Below are 21,036 nucleotides of genomic sequence, written 5' to 3'. Positions count from 1 at the left end.
TACTAACAATATACTCATGTGCGTAAAACAAAACCGAATGCTGACAACTTCCAATTTCTGGCCTCTTTTCAGGCAGATGAATCTGGCAACGTTATCAACGTCATCATCAACATTAGCTAAATTCCTATCATGTCATAACAGTCAATAAACTAGTAAAGGATTTGGATTAAGACCAGGATTTGGGGGCATTTTGAAGAAGAATGTAAAGGACATACCAACCAGAAAAATTGTTAACAACCCTGCCTTCTCCTTGGTCAGCATATATACTAATTTGATGGTAAATCATCAAAAGCATCAGGTTCAATTAGCAGAAAAGGAATGTACAAAATTATCAAATGAGTTAATATGTAATGATATATTTTAGAATATTGCTGGCCTCAGCACAAAGTCGATGTTCAATTAGTACAGTAAATGATAATCATCCTTATTATCATCGATGGCATTGAGTGATTACCAAATTTCACTTTATTTCATCATTCCTACCTCCACCACATAATAAGAGATCTCTAAGACTATGAATATGCAGTTTAGTAAAGAGAAAAGGAAGAGAACATAGAATACAACTTGGTTACTAATGAATGGCAAAAATAGGCGTCACATCTATTTGTTTTCATGGTATTTGTTAAGCACTTCCTATGTGCCAGTCACTGTACTAAGTGCTTAGGTAGATACAAGATAATGAGGCTGGACATAGTCCATGTTCCACATGGGGCTCACAGTTTTAATCCCCATTTTACAGATGAGGTAACTGAGGCCCAGAGAAGTTAAGTGATTTGTCCAAGGTCACCCAGCAAATAAGTTTCACAGCCGGGATTAGAACCTACATCCTCTGACTCCCAGGCCCATGCTCTTCCCACTATGCTAGACTCCTAATGAATACATGAAAGAGGAAATTCACAAAGTTAAAAGATATTCCTGTGGAAAAGGAAATATCCTGGTGTGGAATATTCAGGTTACCATTCATGTTGCTCTCAGACCAAAGGAGAATTTTGGAAAACACCTTCACAGAGGAAGAGTAGCATAAATAAGACTCACTAACCCAAATCAAAATGGCCCAGGACATTAAATCTGATGGTTCAAGACGTATGAAATGAATAAGGAACTTGTATTCTCATGTATTATTACACAATCAGTAGTGCAATTGTTGGGTTTACTTTCTTCTGAGATTTCTAGAAATGCAATCCACTAGAGACGGACAATTAGACTCAATGAGACACAGAGCCATTCCACCACAACAGTTCCTCTGTTCCAGAGTTGTTTTTTGAGTGTTAGAAAATATACAGACTCACTATGCTAAAAATGATGGTATGTGCATGACTTTGGCAAGACATAAAGTGTCTATAAACAAAAACAATCATATCTAAGTTGTAAGAAAAATACTTTAAACAGTCTAGTTTTGAAAACCTCAAGTGGTTGCCATCTACCTCCAAATCAAACAGCAACTTCTTACCATTGGTTTTAAAGCACTCAATCACTTTGCCCTCTCCTACCTTACTTCACTGCTTTTCTAGCAGCATGACGTAGTGGATAAACCATGGAGTCAGAAGTCATGAGTTCTAATCCCGCTCTACAACTTGTTTGCCGTGTGACCCTGGGCAAGTCACTTCTCTCTGCCTCAGTTACCTCATCTGAGTCTGACATGGGACAGAAACTGAGTCCAACATGATCTATTTGTATCCACCCCAGCGCTTAGTACAGTGCACGGAAAATAGTAAGTGCTTAACAAATATCACAGTTCTTCTTCTTCTTATTGTTGTTATTATTGTTAATATTGTTACTGCAACCCACCCCACACACTTTGCTCCTCTAATGCCACCTTACTCACTCTACTTCATTCTCATCTATCTCACTGCCAACTTCTCTCCCACATACTGCCTCTGGCCTGAAATGCCCTTTCTCTTCAAAATGGTCAGATGATCACTCTCCCCACCTTCAAAATCTTATTAAAAGCACATCTCCTCCAAGAGGCCTTCCCTGACTAAGCCCTCGTTTCCTCTTCTCCCTCTCCCTTCTGTGTCAATGTTACACTTGCATTTGCAGCCTTGATTCACCCCTCTCTTAGCCCCAGAGCACTTATGTACATACCTGTATTTATGTAGTTATAATATTGTCTGTCTCTCCATCTAGACTTTAAGTTCACTCTGGGCAGAGAACATTTCTACCAACTCTGTTATACTGCACTCTCCCATGCACTTAGTACAGTTCTCAGCACACAGTAAGTGCTCAATAAATATGATTGATTGATTGGTTGACCAAGAACAGGCCTGCTGGAAATGGTTAGTATATTGAGGTCTGGTTTTGCTCCCAGCAATAACACCCTGCTGCTTTTCTGGTGACTGTTGCTGTAGTTGTTGAATTGTTATTGGGTGTTTTTTTCTAAATTTACATAGCTATTTCTTTCTCAGGGTGTCACTCTTGCCCAAAACTTTAAACTGTGAGCTTCTATGGGCTATATCTGATTCAGTGTCCTTGTACTTTTTCCAGAAATCAATCTATTAGTGATATTCATTGAGTGTTTACTGTGTGCAGAGCATTGTACAAAGAGCTTGGGAGAATGTAATACAACTGACTTGGCAGTCACATTCCCTGCCCACAACGAACAACTCAGTAAGCACTTAACAATTGCAGCACTCAGCATCATTATCATTATCATCATCATCTCTGACCACTGGAGCCTTCTTTTAGCCACATTAAAAGTCCTGTGATTTTTCTGCAGAATAAGCTTTGCCAAATTCACTCTCAGGGCTTTCAATTCTATGCTTGAAAGGAACAGTTGAAAGAGTAGGAAAATGGTACTGTATTTCTGTTTTTTCAGACCTTGGCATCTCTTCTGAGGCTGCCCACAAGAGGTCATATTATGGTCATACTATCTAAATTCAATTCTCAATTGAATTAGAACAGTCATTCAATTAATACATTAATTAAACAATGATATTTATTAAGCATCTACTGTGTACTGAGCACTATACTCAGATCTTGAGAGAGTATAGTAGTACAGTTGTACAAGAATACAATTTATTTAATTATATCAATGTCTGTCTCCCCTTTAGATCATAAACTCACTGTGGGCAGGGAACATTTCTACCAACTCTATCGTATTGTACTCTCCCAAGCATTTAGAATAGTGCTCTGCACACAGTAAGTGCTCAGTCAATACCACTGATTGATTGCGTAGTTGGTAGACATGATCCCTTCCTCAAGGGGTTTAGAATCTAGTGGAGGAGATGGACACTAGAATGATTTACCACTAAGAGGAAGGAAGAAAAGAGGATAAGTACAGGAGTCAGAGCATAAGTAATATAGTATATATAAAAACAGTGTTGGAAGTTGTGAGTACACAAGTGCACACAAGAAGTGGTGCAAAGTGGTGGATGTAGGAGACATTGAGAAGATGAGAAATGAATGTGGGAAGGCCTAGTGGAGCATGAATAATAATGTTGGTATTTGTTAAGCGCTTACTATGTGCCGAGCACTGTTCTAAGCGCTGGGGTAGACATAGGGGAATCAGGTTGTCCCACGTGGGGCTCACAGTCTTAATCCCCATTTTACAGATGAGGGAACTGAGGCGCAGAGAAGTTAAGTGACTTGCCCACAGTCACACAGCCGACAAGTAGCAGAGCTGGGATTCGAACTCATGAGCATGAAATTTCAGAAAGGTCTTGAAATTTAGAAGCATCATGGTCTTACGGATTTGAAGAGGGAGCTCCAATCCGGGAGAAAGGTGTGAGAAAGAGATTGGTTGTGGCAGAGAAGAGAACTTGAGAAGAACAAATCTTAAGAACTGGGTTACCGTGGATGAAGAGAGTAGACAAGTTGGAAGGAGAGAACTAATTGAGTGCCTCAAAGCTAATGAACAGAACTTTTTGCTTAATGAGGTTTCTGAGGAGTGAAGAAATGTATGCAGAAAGACATTCTAGAAAAATTATTTGAGCAGCAGAGTGAAGTTTAGGTCTGGAGATGGGAATGTCTGGATTCAGGGAGAACTTGTGAGATGAGGGAGACCAGTAACCAAGCTGAGATGTGATGAGTATCAGGACCATTATGGTACTCATTTGGATGGGGAGAGATTTTGGAAATATTATGGGGAAAATGGACACAAAATTTGCTAGCAGGCCAAGTTTGAGGGTTTAAAGAGAGGAAAATATCAAGGATAATGTGAAGCTTGTAGACTTTAGCAACGAGGGGAATGGCAGTGTCAATTTTCCTGGGAAAATTTGGTGAAGGAGAAGACTTGGGAGGGAAAACGAGGAATTCAGTTCAGGAAGATCACCAAATTACCATCAGAGAGCCTTCACTTTGGTTTTCCACAACACAACTTAATGCACTAATAGTAACCCATTGTTTCCTGATGTGAAATTATTCAGGAAAAAACACAAATGCGTATTTATGTATTTATAGAAGCAGCATGGTCTAGTGGAAAGAGCACGGGCCTGGGAGTCAGAAGAACCTGGGTTCTAATCTCGGTCCATCACTTGTCTGCTGTGTGACCTTGGGCAAGCGTCACGACTTCTTGGTGCCTCAATTTCCTCATCTATAAAATGGGGATTAAGACTATGAGCCCCATGTGGAACAGGAACTGTGCCCAACACAATTATCTTGTATCTATCCCAGTATCTATCCCAGGTCAGGGGGAGGATGTGGGCCAGGGGTCAGTAGTGAGATGGACGAGATCGAGGTACAGTGAGTAAGTTCAAGTGTTTTGTTCAAATCTCAAAGTTTAATAGAAGGTTGAATGCTACTTACAAATCTCCTGTAGGCCCTTAGTTTGGTTGGAAGTTTAAGGTCTCATTAGTACCATACTCTGCCAAACTACATATTGGCCTTCTTGTCTTGCCTTATGCCGTCAAGTCATTTCCGACCCATAGCAACACCAGAGACACGTCTCTCCCAGAAGGCCCCGCTGTCCATCTGCAAAGGTTCTGATAGTGTGTATCCGTAGAGTTTTCTTGGTAAAAGTACGGAAGAAGTTTACCATTGCCTCCTTCCATGCAGCAAACGTGAGTCTGCACCCTCGACTCTCTCCCATGCCTCTGCTGCCCTGCATGGATGAATTTTGACTTGTAGCAGATTGCTTTCCACTCACTAGCCATTGGCCAAGCTAGGAATGGAATGGCTATGCCTCTGCTTGACTCTCCCTCCTGTAGTTGAGACTGGTAGAGTACTGGAAACTCGCCAGGTGTGACCCTGAGAGGGGACTGGCCTTCTAGATTTTGATTTTTACCTCTTTTCTCTGCAGTATGTTGCCTAGGTGAAAGAATTTAGCAACAGCATAACATTCTGTTGCAGGTATTACCAAGATGTTTTTCAAGGAGCGGATGAAGGAGAAGGTAGCACGGTGAAACAGTGAGTCTGAAATCTATGAAAGGGCAATAATAGAAAAGTACTTGAACTCTATAATGAGATTTCTGTAGAAGTCAATGTAATATGGGTGTGATTAAACTGTACCACAATATTAGAGGAAGCAAAATTAAGTTAGTGCTGTGGAGACTCTCAGTAGAAGACCTCCTAGAGAACAAGCCTCCAGGAGAGTTTACCCATCACACCTAGAACTTACGGCAGGATTTTTTTTTTAAGACGTTTAAGCTCAGATGATAAAATTCTCATGGCATGAATGAGTTGCAGATGCAAGAGTTAACAGGAAATTTTCCAAGGATGAAGTTGGATAATAATGATGGCATTTGTTAAGCACTTACTATGTGCCACGCACTGTTCTAAGTGCTGGGGTAGATACAAGGTAATCAGGTTATACTACGTGGGGCTCACAGTCTTAATCCCCATTTTACAGATGAGGTAACTGAGGCTCAGAGAAGTGAAGTGACTTGCCCAAAGTCACACAGCTGATAAGTGGCGGAACCGGAATTTGAACCCATGACCTCTGACTCCCAAGCCCGTGCTCTTTCCATAAGCCTCGGATGGAAGTCTTTTTGAATACGAAGGTCAGAATTCTAAGTTAGATACTCTAAGATGACACCACAGTAATTATGGCCATATGAAAAGTGGTTTGGTATAGTATCTAATGTTCCAAAGAATCTGGGACCCACTGCCTACAAAGGCACATAAAGAAAGGTCCATCTCGAAGGTGGATGTTAAAATACCAAAACGTTAGTTCACCGGAAGAGCCACTGCTGAAAAGCAAAGCTATAAAATAACCTTTGGGAGGTTAAAAGAAGTGACTATCTGCAAGAAACAGAGTTATGGGGCTTTGGATTTATATTTCTCATTAACTATAAAACAATTAATTTTAGCCTCCGAATGAAAAATGAACACAAATCTGGAGAGGACATAAAGGGTATGAATTGTTGCTAATAAAGGGAACAGGAGCCATATATTTTTACAAATAAAGCAGTATCTCATCTATTCATTCAGTACAGAAACTATGTAGGTAAGGTTTGGGATGGGGGATGCCATTTATTTTCTGGAGAAGAAGATCAGGAAGCAATTACAGCAAAATCCCTGAATCTTTCAACCTGCTCTGAATTATCTGCTGTGAAGAAGAAAAACATAACTCAGACTTGCATTTTTCAGAGAAACACAATTGAAAGGCTAAAAAGGGGACGTTATTATTATACATGGCAAGAATTACATTTTCCCTCACTTTGTGCATTCTCTCCAAACTTGTCAACCTAATTGAGAAAGACAGCTCCTTAGAGAACTCACTATAGAGCACTTTACGCTAAGATGCCAAGTCTCAGAGACCACAAACCAAAGAAACAATAGAAAGAATCATAAACAGCCTTGATTACATAGTTAAAGAAATATACTTGTCTTTACACTTCCAAGAGACAAACACAATTTGAATCATTTCAGCTGGTGAACGAGCATAACATATATATCTTTTTAACCAACCAGTCCAGAGTCATAAATAATAATTAGGGAGGTCCAAGATGTTTCTTAGGCAGAAATGGACAGCTGAGAATGTGAATTGCTTGAGGCGAAGACAAGGTCAATCTTTAACTTTAAGGGGAATAGTATTTAAGTATCATCATTGTCTGCTATGTGACCTTGGACAAGTCACTTAACTTCTCTGTGCCTCTGTTTCCTCATCTGTAAAATGGAGATTCAATAAATGGTTCTCCCTCCTCCTTACATTGCACTCCCCATGTGGGACAGGGACTGTTTCTACTCTGATTAACTTGTATCTACCCTAGTATTTAGAACTGTGCTTGGCACATAGTGAGTACTTAACAGTTACCATTATCATCATCAGTCAATCAGTGGTATTTACTGAACACTGACTATGTGCAGAGCATTGTAAGTCAGCACTTGGGAGAGTACATTACAACAGAGTTGGCAGACACTTACCCTCCCCACAAGGAGTTTAAAAGTCTAGAGGGTGGGATATGGATATTAATATAAATAATTTATAGTATATATCTTAAAGATACATACATAAGTGCTGTAAGGTTGAGGGTGGGGTGAATATCAAGTTCCCAAAAGGCACAGATACAAGTTCTTAGGCCATAGAGAAGGGAGAGGGAGCCAGGAAAATGAGGACTTATTCGGAGAAGGCCTCTTGGAGGAGATGTGATGCTTAATCATCATCACCATTACTATAATACATGTGAGTTCCGACTAGAACTGAACATTTCTGTAGATAGGAAGAAATAACCTCTAGAAAAGCATATATCACAGATAATCCAAAAGAACATGTCTGAAACAGCATTTTAAGTCTGTAAAAGTAAACTGAGAATTAAGGGAAGTTGTATAAACTCTTTTAAGCTCCGGGGACTCCATTTAATCACATTCTACTTGCGTACTAAAACTAAAACTTTCATTGGCCCGAAAGAGTACATGCAACTTTATGAGGAACCTGACCATTCCCCAGTGAGTAGTTTAAAGAATTCAAGCATCTGGCTCACTGAAGAGGCAGCAGAAAAATAAGTAAAACCTCCCACTGAACAACTTCAGAAAATATAAATTCCCCGAGGCCTGCTTACATGCCCTTACCCAACCCCAGAAGACCCAGAGTTTCACCTTGTTAAGAAGCAGTTTGAAATGTTCAGTGTAAAATAAACTTCCTGGGAGTTGTGGAGAGAGCCTAGGAAAAGCCTGTTTATTTGTTTATCTGTTTAGTTTACTTGCCTGCTTACTTATTTTGATGTCTGTCTTCCCCTTCTAGAATGTGATCCTGGTGTGGGCAGGGATTGTCTCTCTTTATTGCTCAATTGTACTTTCCAAGCACTTAGTACAGTGCTCTGCATAGAGTAAGTGCTCAGTGAATATGATTGAATGAATGAATGAAAAAGAAAAGTAAAGAGGAGAAGAGAGATGAGACAAGGAAAGGAAAGGAAAGGGAAAGGAAAGGAAAAAGGAAAAGAAAAAAGAAAAAAGAGCAAAGAGGAAAGGAAAGGAAAGGAAAGGAAAGGAAAGGAAAGGAAAGGAAAGGAAAGGAAAGGAAAGGAAAGGAAAGGAAAGGAAAGGAAAGGAAAGGAAAGGAAAGGAAAGGAAAGGAAAGGAAAGGAAAGGAAAGGAAAGGAAAGGAAGAAAAAAGAAAAGAAAAAAGAAGAGAAAGAAAGAAAAGAATACAGGTAATTTTTCAGCCAGGGTTTTAAAGTTCCAGTGAAACAAAGTTCTCATTACAGTGTAAATTAGCTCTGGAATTAATGTATCCATTGATATTGGAACAATGAAGCCTGTTCAGAAAGGTGGAGAAAGGTACCCACATTTAAGATTGCTCAAAGGTCAATCTGAATGCTAATTTTCTGGTGGGTTCTTGGGACTGGCTGGCTGGAAGCCCAGGTACTGGCCCCCATCTGTGGATTCCTATTCTTCAGTCTGATTCCTATCGCTTCAGAAAACCTTGGAGTGGAGATGGGTCCGTCTTCTACCTACCTGGGGGCCCAAGCGCTTAGTACAGTGCCTGACACACAGTAGATGCTTAACAAATACCAAAATTATTATTATTATTATAGGACCTGAACATTTGGTAAGAATTTTGGCATTCAAAGTGCTCTGGCAGTAGCATCTCAGGAGATTCAGACAGAGGATATACCTGGGAGTTAGGGAATAATTGAGGGGGTGGGAGGATGGTGAGTGAAAAAAGATGAAAGGATGCAGTTGGGAGATTCATTCATTCATTCATATTTATGGAGCACTTACTGTGTGCAGAGCACTGTACTAAGCACTTGGAAAGTACAATTCGGCAAGAAATAGAGACAACCCCTACCCATCGGGCTCACAGTCTAGAAGGGCCGGGGGGGACAGACAACAAAACAAAACAAAGCATGAGGACAGGAATCAATAGCATCAACGTAAGTAAATAGAATTATAGATATATACACATCATTAATAAAATTAATAGAATAATAAATATGTGCACATATGCACAAGTGCTGTGGGGCAGGGAGGGGAGGTAGAGCCGAGAAAGGGAGAAGGGGTGATGGGGAGGGCGGGATGAGCAGAGGAAAAGAGGGGCTCAGTCTAGGAAGGCCTCCTGGAGGAAGTGAACGTTCAGTAGGGCTTTGAAGCGGGGAAGTGTGCTAGTTTGGTGGATGTGAGGAGGGAGAGCATTCCAGGCCAGAGGTAGGACACGGGCACAGTGAGGAGGTTAGCGGCAGAGGAACGGACTGTGCGGGCTGGGCAGTAGAAGTAGAGAAAGAAGATGAGGTAGGAGGGGACAAGGTGATGGAGAGCTTTGAAGCCAATAGTGAGGAGGGAGATCATTTAATAAGATGTTTCTCAACCTGCAGTTTAAGTATCTTACTTAATATTTGTCAAAATGTTGTTTTTATAGATATATGAAAAAATGAGAGCTCAAGAACCCAATATATTCCCCATTGACTCAATAGTTCAATCATATTATTGAGCATTTACTATGTGTAGAGCATTATACTAAGTGCTTTGGAGAGTAGAAGAAGTAAGGTCATAAATGTCAGCGGTTTCCAAGGATTACAATTACAGTGATGGGTGATGTTTCACTGTAGCACAGGTTGTTCGAACAAATTTAAGTGTGAGGGATTGCACTACCACTAAGGGGTAAGTAGAGGCAAAACCTCACTTTCTGATTCACCTCTGAAGAGATGGGGAGAGAAAGATCTCCTTGCTCACTCTACTTCTTAGGGCTGCCACGTAATCTAGAGGGGGAGACAGACATTAATATAAATAAATGCATTTCAGTTCTGTACATAAATGCTATGAGGCCGAGGGAGGGGTGAACATAGGGTGCAAATCCAAGTGCAAGGGGTGACACTGAAGGGAGTGGGTGAAGAAGAAATGAGGGCTTAGGCAGGGAAAGCCTCTTGGAGGAGATGTGCTTTTAATAAGGTTTAGAAGGTGAGGATATGAAGATGTGAAGATGTTCCAGGACAGAGGCAGGACGTGGGTGAGAGGTCAGAGGCAAAATAGGTGAGATCGAGATGAGATCGAGGTATAGGTTGGCATTAAAGGATCAAAGTGTATGGGCTGGGTTGTAGTAGGAAAGCAGAGAGGTAAAGTAGGATGCGGAAAGGTGACTGAGTGATTTAAAGTCAAAGGTAAGAAGTTTCTGTGGAGGTGGAGGTGGATGTGCAACCAGTGGAGTTTCTTGAGGAGTAGGGAAAGATGGACTGAATGTTTTTTGTAGAAACATGATCTCGGCAGCAGAAAGAAGTATGACCTAGCGTGGGGAGAGACAGGAGGGAGGGACAGGCAGGGAGATCACCAAGAAGGCTGATACAGTAATTAAAGTGGGACATTATAAATGCTTGGATTAACATGGTAGCAGTTTGGATGGAGAGGAAAAGGTGGATTTCAGCAATATTATGAAGATTGAACCAGCCGGATTTGGTGACCGGTTGAATATGTGGGCTGAATGAAAGAGATGAGTTGAGGATAATGCCAAAGTTATGGGCTTGTGAGACAGGGAAGATGGTGGTGCTGTCTATAGGGATGGGAACATCATGGGGAGGATTGAATCAGTCAATCCTATTTACTGAGCACTTATTGTGTGCAGAGCACTGTACTAAGTGCTTGGGAGAGTACAACTGAACAATAAGCAGGCAACATTCCCTGCCCACAATGAGCTTACAGCCCAGAGGTGGGGGAGGCAGACACTAATAATCATGACAATTATGGTATTTGTTAATTGCTTACTATGTGTTAGGCACTGTACTAAACAGAGGGGTGGGTACAAGCAAATTGGGTTCGACAGAGTCCCTGTCACACATGGGGCTCACAGTCTCAATCCCTATTTTACAGATAAGGTAACTGATGCACAGAGAAGTGAGGTGACTTGCCCAAGGTCACACAGGATTAGAATCCACCACTTCTGACTCCCAGGCCCGTGCTCTAGCTACTATGCCACGCTGCTTCTCAGTCTTCCCAACATTCTGATGTTGCACGGGAGCATCAGGTGGGAAACGATGTTTTCCCGAGAGCTGGCAGGAGGGGAAGGAGGGGAGGCGTCCAGGCTGGCAAAAGATCGAGTCTGGTGACTGCGGCTTCTGTCCTTCCCATGAAGGTTTTCAAAATTCTAAGACCAGAATGGGATAGAGAGTCTATGTATGTTATCTTGAAGAATGTTTCTCCTTCTCCTGTTGAATTTCTGTGCCCTTGAGATTCTTAATTCAGTTGACTTACTGAAGCCACGATTGCACCATTTATAGAAAAGCCGTTTCACCTTGGCTCGGGCATTTCTCCTTTTTATGCAGTGGTTTACGTTTTATCTGCCACAGCCTTCTCACAGTATAACCATGGAATCCAGCCCAGCTCTGGAGTTCAACAACCCCCTTTGAAATCATTCTAAGAGACTGATTTTTTTAAGGGTATAATCCTCACCATCATTATGGCCACTCATCTCCTGTGTGACCTTGGGCAAGTCGCTTAAGCGCCCTGTGCCTCAGTTTCCTCAGCTACAAAATGGGGATTATTATATCCTACTCCCTCCTACTTGGTCTGGGAGCCCCATGCGGTACAAGGAGTATGTCCAACCTGATTATCTTGTATCCACCCCAGCACTTACAGCAGTTTTTGAGACATAGTAAGCTCTTAATACGTACCATAGTTATTATTACTTTTTTATGGTATTTGTTAACTCACTAGGTGCCAGGCACTGTACTAAACTCTGAGGTAGATACAAGGTAATCGGATTGGACATAGTCCATGTCCCACATGGGGCTCACAGTATTAATCCCCATTTGATATACGAGGTAACTGAGGCCCAGAGAAGTTAAGTGATTTGCCCAAGGTCACACAGCTGACAAGTGGCAGATTCAGGATTAGAGCTCAGATCCTTCTGACTCCAAGACCGGTGCACTATCCACTAGGTCACTCTGTTACTCTTTTATTATTGTGGTTGTTATTATTATTACTGGGCCCAGGTGATCTCATCAGTACCATCAATGGTGCTGGCCTCAGCAACACAGGTTTGTATTTCTGGTCTTTCCCCAGTGGTGTAAAAATGTGGTATTTGTCCAGTAAGACATGTGATATTTTATAGCAGAAATGGCTGAAACTAAAAAAGTTGTTATATGTGTTTTGGGTGGGCAAACCCCACTTATTCCGAACTATTCTTCAAATGCTTTGGGGTTGGAGATTTCTTCAGTACATTGTTTCCAAGTGCCTTTTTTGTTATTTAGTCATCGGGCACTTTAAGGTAAATTTAAGTCCCTCTTCAATTTGTTCCTTATTTTTATGAGCTACTAAACATCCAGGCTTGCCTCAGGATGTCTTTTTCACAGGCATGTTTTTGCTAAAGATCAGGAAGCTGCATTTTGCCAAACGTAAACTAACTCAAACCTCAGCATGGTTGAGGAGCTTCGAAATTTGGAAACTGTAAAAAGCAAGAAGGTTTTTCCCTTGGGAAAAAAATCGCCCTTCTTCTACAGTTATTATTTTTCCCCAGAAGTATGTTTGAGTGAAAATAACAGAAATGTTTCCGATTATCCAAAAATAAAAAGAAAATTAACTCTGCTGTTATTCATTCTTTCCCCCACCATCTCCCTGACTCTCACTCCCCACCCTCACACTGTGCTCTGCCTAATTCCATTCCCTAACCACCTGACCCTGAGTTATTTGAGCCGGGGGGGGGCGGGGGGTAGGAGGGGGGAGGGACTCCTGTCCATCATGATCCTAGATCATGAATTTCCAAATCTTACTGAGGAAAAGGGAGAGATTCAGCTTCTGGAGAGAGTCAGACTCAAAAGCTGAAGACTTTTATGTTCAGTCTCTAAAGACATTTTTGGTTCAAGGTCTGAATGAAGTGTAAACTTTAAGGGCATCGTTCCTGGTAAAAAAGCACAATGGGACAAAGAGTTTGAGATGGAGACAAAGGTCGAGTTTTCTAATGCAATTACACCTCTATCCGTGAACTCACATTCACTCTCTCTCTCTCTGAAAGCTGCTGACAGTACTTTGGCATATGATCATCTCCCAATTGCTGATAAACATAGCACTGTTTTATATTTAACTCAGCCCGGAGCAGGAGGGGTAGGGGGATATATTGCTTATAAGTAGAGTCATAACAATGTTCTTCTTTGTCAGACTCCACTGTCCTCCCCTACAGCTCCACTCCTCTCGTTTGGCCACTTTTTCCCTCCGGTCTAGCAGCATTCATTAATGAGTGCCTGTTAGGAATGTGAGGAGAGAGGAAGCAGTAGGAAGAGAGAGAGGTGAGGAAGCAGGGACAAGCGAGATCCAGACCGTCAGTCCAGAGAAGTTTGTCTGCGTTAAGTGAAGCCAGAGCTGTTCTTTTTCGAATGATTCGAAGTTGGCTTCGGGGATGAGAATGAGAGATATGGATTTCGAGGAAAAAGATTCGGGAAGGTACTGCATAAGGATCAAGCATGTGGCAATCATCTGTGCTACAGTAGTTGCTGTGGGATTGATAGTAGGACTCTCAGTGGGACTGACCAGATCGTGCAACACTGAGGAGGATTCGGGGCAGACTCCGCCACCACCTACCATGATTCCTCCCCCGGAGAATGGACCCTGTCCGGCTAGTACCGACGAGAATGGACAATGGAGTGATTTCAGACTACCCGCTTATATCACCCCTGTGCACTACGATCTGGAGATCCAGACGGACATGAAAAGTGATACTTACACAGGGTCGGTCTCTATCTCCATCAACGTGTCTCAAGCTACCAAGCATCTGTGGCTTCACATCCGAGAAACCAGGGTCACCGAGCGACCGACCCTGCGGTCCTCCTCCGGGCAGCCTGTGGCTCTGGAGAAGTGCTTCGAATACAAAAAGCAGGAGTACGTGGTGATCGAGGCCAGAGACACTCTAGATCCCAGTTCCTATCTTCTCACGCTGAAGTTTGTGGGCTGGCTGAACGGCTCCCTCGTGGGCTTCTATAGGACTACCTACGTCGAGAATAATACCACCAAGTAAACTTCCATTTTAATTTGCTTTTACATTTTTCCCCCTATTTTCTTTCTCTTTATCCCTCCCTCGCTTTCATTTTTCCAGTGATTTCATCTGTCTGATCATTTTCCGACTGTTGGTTTGAGTTCTGACTCTGCTTCAGGGAGACACAGTCTGGCACCATCTGTACTTCCAGCACAGAACATAAAATTTAAAAGCACAGGCTGGGCAGTTTAAGAAGGAAAAGTGAGTAAGAGCCTTTAATTTAGAAAAACATAAGGGAGTTTCTCCTCCCTTCGATGTTTGTCAGAAATGTCACTCATTTCCAAAGTTAGCTCAGCTGCTGGCGAAAGTCATTGAATTTGGAATTTGGAATTTGGAAATGCTCTTCTCAAGTGTGTGATATCAGAGATGTTAATTGATATTTAGAATAATACCATGCCTTTTATCTTCCCACTGAACTTTATTGCACTGATCTTGACCAAGCATCTAGGAGGGGTCTGTCACAGATAATACTGTCGTTTCAAGATATATCATTTCATATCATGTTATCATCTGATCATTTTATATTAATATCATATTATGTATGGTAATATTATCATTTTACAATGAGAGAAACTGAGATCTGGAGTGCGAATATGTGTGTGTGTGCGTGTGGAGGTGGGGGAAGTAGAGTGATTCTATATCAAATCTCTCAAAGGGTAAAACAGGCAAAAGAAACATCATTCAGTGCCCCCAAGCTCAGTGAATCCTGAGCTAGCCGTCATTCCTGCCACTGTTAAATTCCCATTCCAAAGATGGCAGGTTCGTGCCATCTTCCTCTTGATTTGGACACTGTGGCTTTGCTGAGAAAGTTGCTGCTGTGAAGGTTAAGAAGGAAGCAGAGGAGGAAGGAAGGAAGAACGGTCCAGAATGGGCCACTGGGGAAAAAATGAGTTCTGGTGCTCTCAATCTGGCTTGAATCATTTCCAAGTGGAGGCTCTTTGCTATTTTCTTAGGGAGCTGGTGGGATGGGGGCTACTGACCTGGACCATTGTTCAAGGAATGGACTTGGCTTCAATGTGGGCCCAGCTCTTGCCCAAGTCGGCAGCACAAGGAACTCAGGCTGCAGTGTACCTGGCTGCCAGTTGGCCACCGTCGGCAGAGAGTGCGCCTGGTTCCTGGCACTACTGAGGCCTCAGGGTCGGTCGGTGTGGGATAGGGAAAGCCAGCCCGTGGCCCTGATGCTCTCACAACTTTGACCATTAAAGCACAGTCTCCATCCTTTAGACTGTGTAAGCTTGTTATGGGCAGGGAATGTGTCTGTTTATTGTTGTATCTTACTCTCCCAACTGCTTAGTGTAGTGAGCGCTCTGTACACGGTGAGCGCTCAATAAATACGATTGACTGACTGACAGGGACCCATGTGTTCCCCTCATCCACACCAGGACGAGGAGTCTTGTTGGAAATGCCTTGCTTCGTCCCCACTGACAAATGCAACACGCGGTCTCAGCAGAAAGATCAGACCAGATTTACAAATGCCGTGGCCCATCCCCCTCTCTCTAGGTTGAACTCATTTTTAAGACCTGGAAGCAAAGGGAAGATACTGAAAAATCACTGGCTTGGTTCTGTGTTCATTTTCCATTCCCAGGCTTCCCTCAAACCACCCAGGGAAATACCAACCAATGGTTGAAAGTAGCCAGGCTCTTGATGGGGAAGATATTTATATAAATGATATTCAGTATCCATCTCCCAAAACACAAGGCGGGCAAGAGGGGAAAACACAGCAACAGAAAGAAATGGAGGTATGGAGAGGAGACAGAAGAAACAAGAAAGTTTCTGTAAGTGTTCAAAGATGTACTTCCTCATTGGCCATTGGGAAGAGCTAGAAGATAAATGTAGAACAATGCCACAATCAGACAACGCATTTAAAAAGAGATACTGTCCAGTGCTTGTCAAAGATGCAGGAAAAAAATTTGTAATTCAGTGCACCTCTTAACCCCTCTCAGGGTCACACCTGGAGAGTTTCTAGTACTCTACTAGTTTTGACTACGGGAGGGAGAGTCGAGCAGAGGCCTACCCATTCCATTCTTAGCTTGGGCAGTGGCTAGCTAGTGGCTGGCAATCTGCTGTAAGTCAAAACTCACTTATGCTGGTCAGCAGCAGCATGGGAGAGAGTGGAGGGCAGAGACTCAAGTTGACTGTGCAGAAGGAGGCAATAGTAAGCTACCTCTGTATTTTTACTAAGAAAACTCTATGGATCCACTACCAGAATGGTTGCAGATGGAGGAGGCCATTCTGGGAGAGATGTCTCCATGGCATCACTATGGGTCAGAGATGACGCGACAGCATAAGACAAGACACCTTTTAAAATCATTTTTTAAAAATGCTCAACAGCTTTTTTGATTAAGACAGTGTCTTTACAGTTGAAATTAAATATCATTTTTTCTAAAGTTGCAATATTCAAGGAAGTTTAAGCATGTATCTAACATGATTTATTCCAAAGTTGAAATTGAGTACTATAAACTGCTAAAAAACCAAACAAGTATCTGTCACTCAGCGTATATATTTATCAGTTTTAACTATTTCTAATGCCTTGTGGCACAGAGATATCCTTTCTAAGCCAAATATATGTTTGAGAAAGAAAGGCAACATTTCTTTCAAAAGCAGAGTGGTAGTCAGAAAAAGCCAAGATTTTCAATAAGAACTTTAAGAAAAAAAAGAACTTCCTCACCCTCCAGTACAAGTCTGAGTCAAATCCTTCCTCTTGTTTATTCAGTGATCAGTTAAGCAATTTAATACTACAGAGCCATGTCAGTCTTTGTGTGTAACCGTGGGTTGTTTTGTTGGTGGTGGTGGTGGTTTTTTTTATCTTCTGTCACATCCTTGGTCCTCTCATTTCGATTGAATGGAATCCTTAGGCAATAAAAAGACTTATCACAGAGTTTGGCATGTCAAGCCTTAGGGGTTCAAGAAGAAATCTCCAAGAGTTTACCATCTAGTGGTCAAATGGAGGTGCATGAATGAGTTGAATTAGAGCAGTAGAGTTATTGCATAATTAACTTACTGCATGCTTCATGCCCATGAACTTCATAAAAAGGAAGAACTCTATCTTGAAACTGGTAATTTTGTCATTATACTTGCAATTTATAGCAGAAATTAGAAGGCTAAGTCGGTTTTCTGGCTTAGTACGTAATTAAAAGAGTAAGCCCAATGCCAGTACTCCTTCGTGAGCTAAATTTCACACTAACTGAACAGGATTTTTTTAATCTCTAAATTTTCTGGGGATAGGCTTTGAAAAGATGTGTGGGACATAATATGAGTTGGCAGGCACGGAGATAGGCCGGGAAAGAAGTCAAGTTCCTCTGCAATAACCAGACATTCCCAGAACTATGACACTTGGGCCATGTTAGCATCGAGAAATATTTCCTGGATTATACATGGGTCCTATTTGCCACAACAGACCATATGAACCATACTTAGAATTGGTAGCCTGGAGAAAAACTCCAGAAGCAGTGTGGCCTAGTGGATAGAGCACAGGCCCGGAAGTCAGAAGGACTTGGGTTGTAATCCCCATTCTGCTACTTGTCTGTTGTGTAACCTTGGGCAAGTCACTTCATTTCTCTGTGCCTCTGTTCCCTCATCTGTAAAATAGGGATTTAGATTGCAGTCCCCATGTGGGACATTAACTATGTCCAACCTGATTAGCTTGTTTTCATTCGTTCAGTTGTATTTGAGTGCTTACTGTATGCACAGCACTGTATTAAGCAGTTGGGAGAGTACAGTATAACAATAAACAGATATATTCCCTACCCACGATGAATTTACAATCTAGAGCCTGGGAGGCAAACATCAGTATAAATAAATAAAATTACAGTTATGTACATAAGTGCTGTGGGGCTGGGAGGGAGGAAGAGGACAGGAAGCAAGTTAGGGTGACACAGAAGGGAGAGGGAGGTGAGGAGAGGTGGGGCTTAGTCTGGGAAAGCCTCTTGGAGGAGATGTGCCTTCAATAAGGCTTTGAATGGCGGGAGGGTAATTGTCAGATCTGAGGAGGGAAGGCGTTCCAGGCCAGAGAGAGGATGTGGGTTAGGGGTCCCTCGGCGGTGAGATAGGCAAGATCAAGGCACTGTGAGAAGGTTAGCCCTAGAGGAATGAAGTGTGTGGGCTGGGTTGTAAAAGGAGAGAAGCGAGGTGAGGTAGGAGGGGACCAGGCAGTGGAGTGCTTTAAAGCCAATGGTGAAGAGTTTTTGCTTGATGTGGAGTTGTATAGGCAACCACTGGAGGTTCTTGAGGAGATGGGTGACATGTCCTGAACATATTTGTAAAAAAATGATCTGGGGCAGCAGAGTGAAGTATGGAGGGGCAGGAGGCCGGAAGGTCAGCAGGGAGGCTGATGCATAATCCAAGTGGGATAGGATGAGTGATTGTATTAATGTGATAGCAGTTTGGATGGAGAGGATCTGTAGCTATGTTGTGAAGGTGGGACCGACAGGATTTAGTGATGGATTGAATATGTGGGTTGAATGAAAGAGAGGAGTCAAGAATAACACCAAGGTTACAGACTCGCGAGACCGGAAGGATGGTGGTGCCGCCTATAGTGATGGGAAAGTCAAGGGGAGGACAGGGTTTGGGTGGGAAGATCAGGAGATCTGTTTTGGACATGTTAAATTTGACTTGACGGGAGGACATCCAAGTAGAGATTTCTTGACGGCAAGAGAAGATGCGAGACTGGAGAGAGATCAGGGATGGAGATGGAGATTTGGGTATCACCTGCAAAGAGGTGGTAGTTGAAGCTGACTATCCCAGCACTTAGTGCCTGGCACATACTAAGTGCTTAACAAATACCTTAAAAACAAACACTAATGATGCCTGACTCATTAGGAGGATTCACACTTAGTTCTTTTCTTTAGTCTTTGGCGTGACCTGTCTGAAAAGTGGTAGGATGAGCTTATATTAAAGGTGGAGGGGTTTCCCCTGAAATTGCTGCCTTTAAGGAGTCTCCTAATCGGCTGAGAGATTACTCATTCAGCCACTTCTGCCTGTAGTTGCTGGTGGTAGGCTTTGCACTTTCCTCTAGGCTATGGATGCTGAGACTATTGAGGAGAAGGTAGGGAAAAAGGGTTTGGGTCTCGGGGGACCTTCAATCTATCTGACAGCTGTGGGGACAGACAAACATCAGAGTTCCTTGAGTCTACTCAGGAAAACTAGTGATCCATTCATTCATTCATTCAATAGTATTTCTTGAGCACTTACTATGTGCAGAGCACTGTACTAAGCGCTTGGAATGTACAAATCAGCAACAGATAGAGACAGTGCCTGCCCTTTGACGGGCTTACGGTCTAATCGGGGGAGACAGGCAGACGAGAACAATGGCAATAAATAGAGTCAAGGGGAAGAACATTTCATAAAAACAATGGCAAATAAATAGAATCAGGGTGATGTACATCTCATTAAACAAAATAAACAAAATAAATAGGGTGATGAAGATATATGCAGTTGAGCAGATGAGTACAGTGCTGAGGGGGTGGGAAGGGAGAGGGGGAGGAGGAGAGGGAAAGGGGTACTAAGTGCTGGGTTGAATATAAAGATATCGGGTAGGACACAGTCCCTGTCCCACATGGGGCTCACAGTTTCAATCTCCATTTTACAGATGAGGGAACTGAGGCCCTGGCAAGTGAAGTGACTTGCCCAAGGTCAAACAGCAGACCTGCACAACACCTTCAACACCAATAAGCCTATGTTGCCAATAGGATAGTTACCCATAGATTAGAACCAAAATGTTTTTTTCTATAGGACAGTTACTGTAAATTTTAAAAAGTGCTTGCCCAAACACATATGAAGCCTTAGTTTTTGCTAAGAAGAGATCACAATATTTAATGGCCCAAGGAAAAGAACAAAGAGTATTCTCACTTGCAGGTGACACAAAATTGTATCGGAGCACTATCGCTTTGGAAGACAAAGACCTGGATAATTTAGCAAATGATCCTGCAAAAACAGAATGAGAAATACATGCAAGGAGAATACTTAGGCCAAACCAAAGCACTAATAGTGGATAAGGAAAGACTGGTTAAGCACAGACACCGCAGGAAAAGGAAAGGAAAACACAAACTGGTAATGCAGTACTGATTCAGAAGTCAACCTGATACAGGGGCATATTAACAGCAAAACCCAGATGTAATTCCTTCACTGTTTCCTACCTTGATCATATACGTTTTAGAGTGTTGAACTGCTCACTGCACATGAAAAAGGACTTGAAATTGCATAGGTTCAGAGGAAAGTAACTAGCTGACATTTTAAAGAATGGACATTAGATCCTATGAGAAAACATCAAGGGAATTAGAGTTGTTTAATAGAAAAGAGAAGGTAAAAGGAAAAGGAAAGAATGATTAACTATTTTCAAATATACATGGGAGATATTGACCAGTTTTTCCTCTGTATGGTATTTAATAACTGTGGTATTTGTCAAACGTTGTTCTAAACTCTGGGGAAGAAACAGAATGATCAATATGGGCACAATCCCTATCCCACCCAGGGCTCACGATCTAATTAGGAGGGAGAGCAAGTATTGAATCCCCATTTTACAGATGAGCTACCCAAAGAATAGAGAAGTTAAGTGCCTTGCCCAAGGTTGTATTGCAGGCGTACGGTAGAGTGGGATTAGAACCCAGGTCCTGTTACTCCCCAGGTCCATGTTTTTTCCACTAAGCCATGCTGCTCCTTCTCTAAGCACTTACCATATGCCAACCCGAAAAACAAGAAGAAATAAATGC

General features: G+C 42.3%; 1 protein-coding gene and 1 non-coding gene across 2 annotated transcripts in view; one reads left to right on the top strand and one right to left on the bottom strand.

The window, feature by feature from the left end:
• Nucleotides 1–5,056: 5,056 nt before the first annotated feature.
• On the bottom strand, nt 5,057–5,194 carry LOC114815714. Its single transcript, XR_003763517.1, has one exon. It is a non-coding gene; the product is annotated as a small nucleolar RNA SNORA7 (small nucleolar RNA).
• An 8,250-nt stretch (nt 5,195–13,444) lies between these two features.
• Nucleotides 13,445–21,036, top strand: part of LOC100075062 (glutamyl aminopeptidase) — a 76,761-nt gene continuing 69,169 nt past the window's right edge. The window contains exon 1 of the mRNA XM_001506563.5: nt 13,445–14,307. Coding sequence (XP_001506613.3) covers nt 13,697–14,307 — 611 coding nt within the window. The 5' untranslated portion in view covers nt 13,445–13,696. The remainder of the gene's footprint in view (nt 14,308–21,036) is intronic.

This window comes from Ornithorhynchus anatinus, chromosome 12 (genome assembly GCF_004115215.2).
Source record: "Ornithorhynchus anatinus isolate Pmale09 chromosome 12, mOrnAna1.pri.v4, whole genome shotgun sequence".
NCBI classification, from domain to species: Eukaryota; Metazoa; Chordata; class Mammalia; order Monotremata; family Ornithorhynchidae; genus Ornithorhynchus; species Ornithorhynchus anatinus.
The sequence above is the reverse complement of the archived record's forward strand: the minus strand, read 5'-3'. Positions and strand labels throughout refer to the sequence as shown.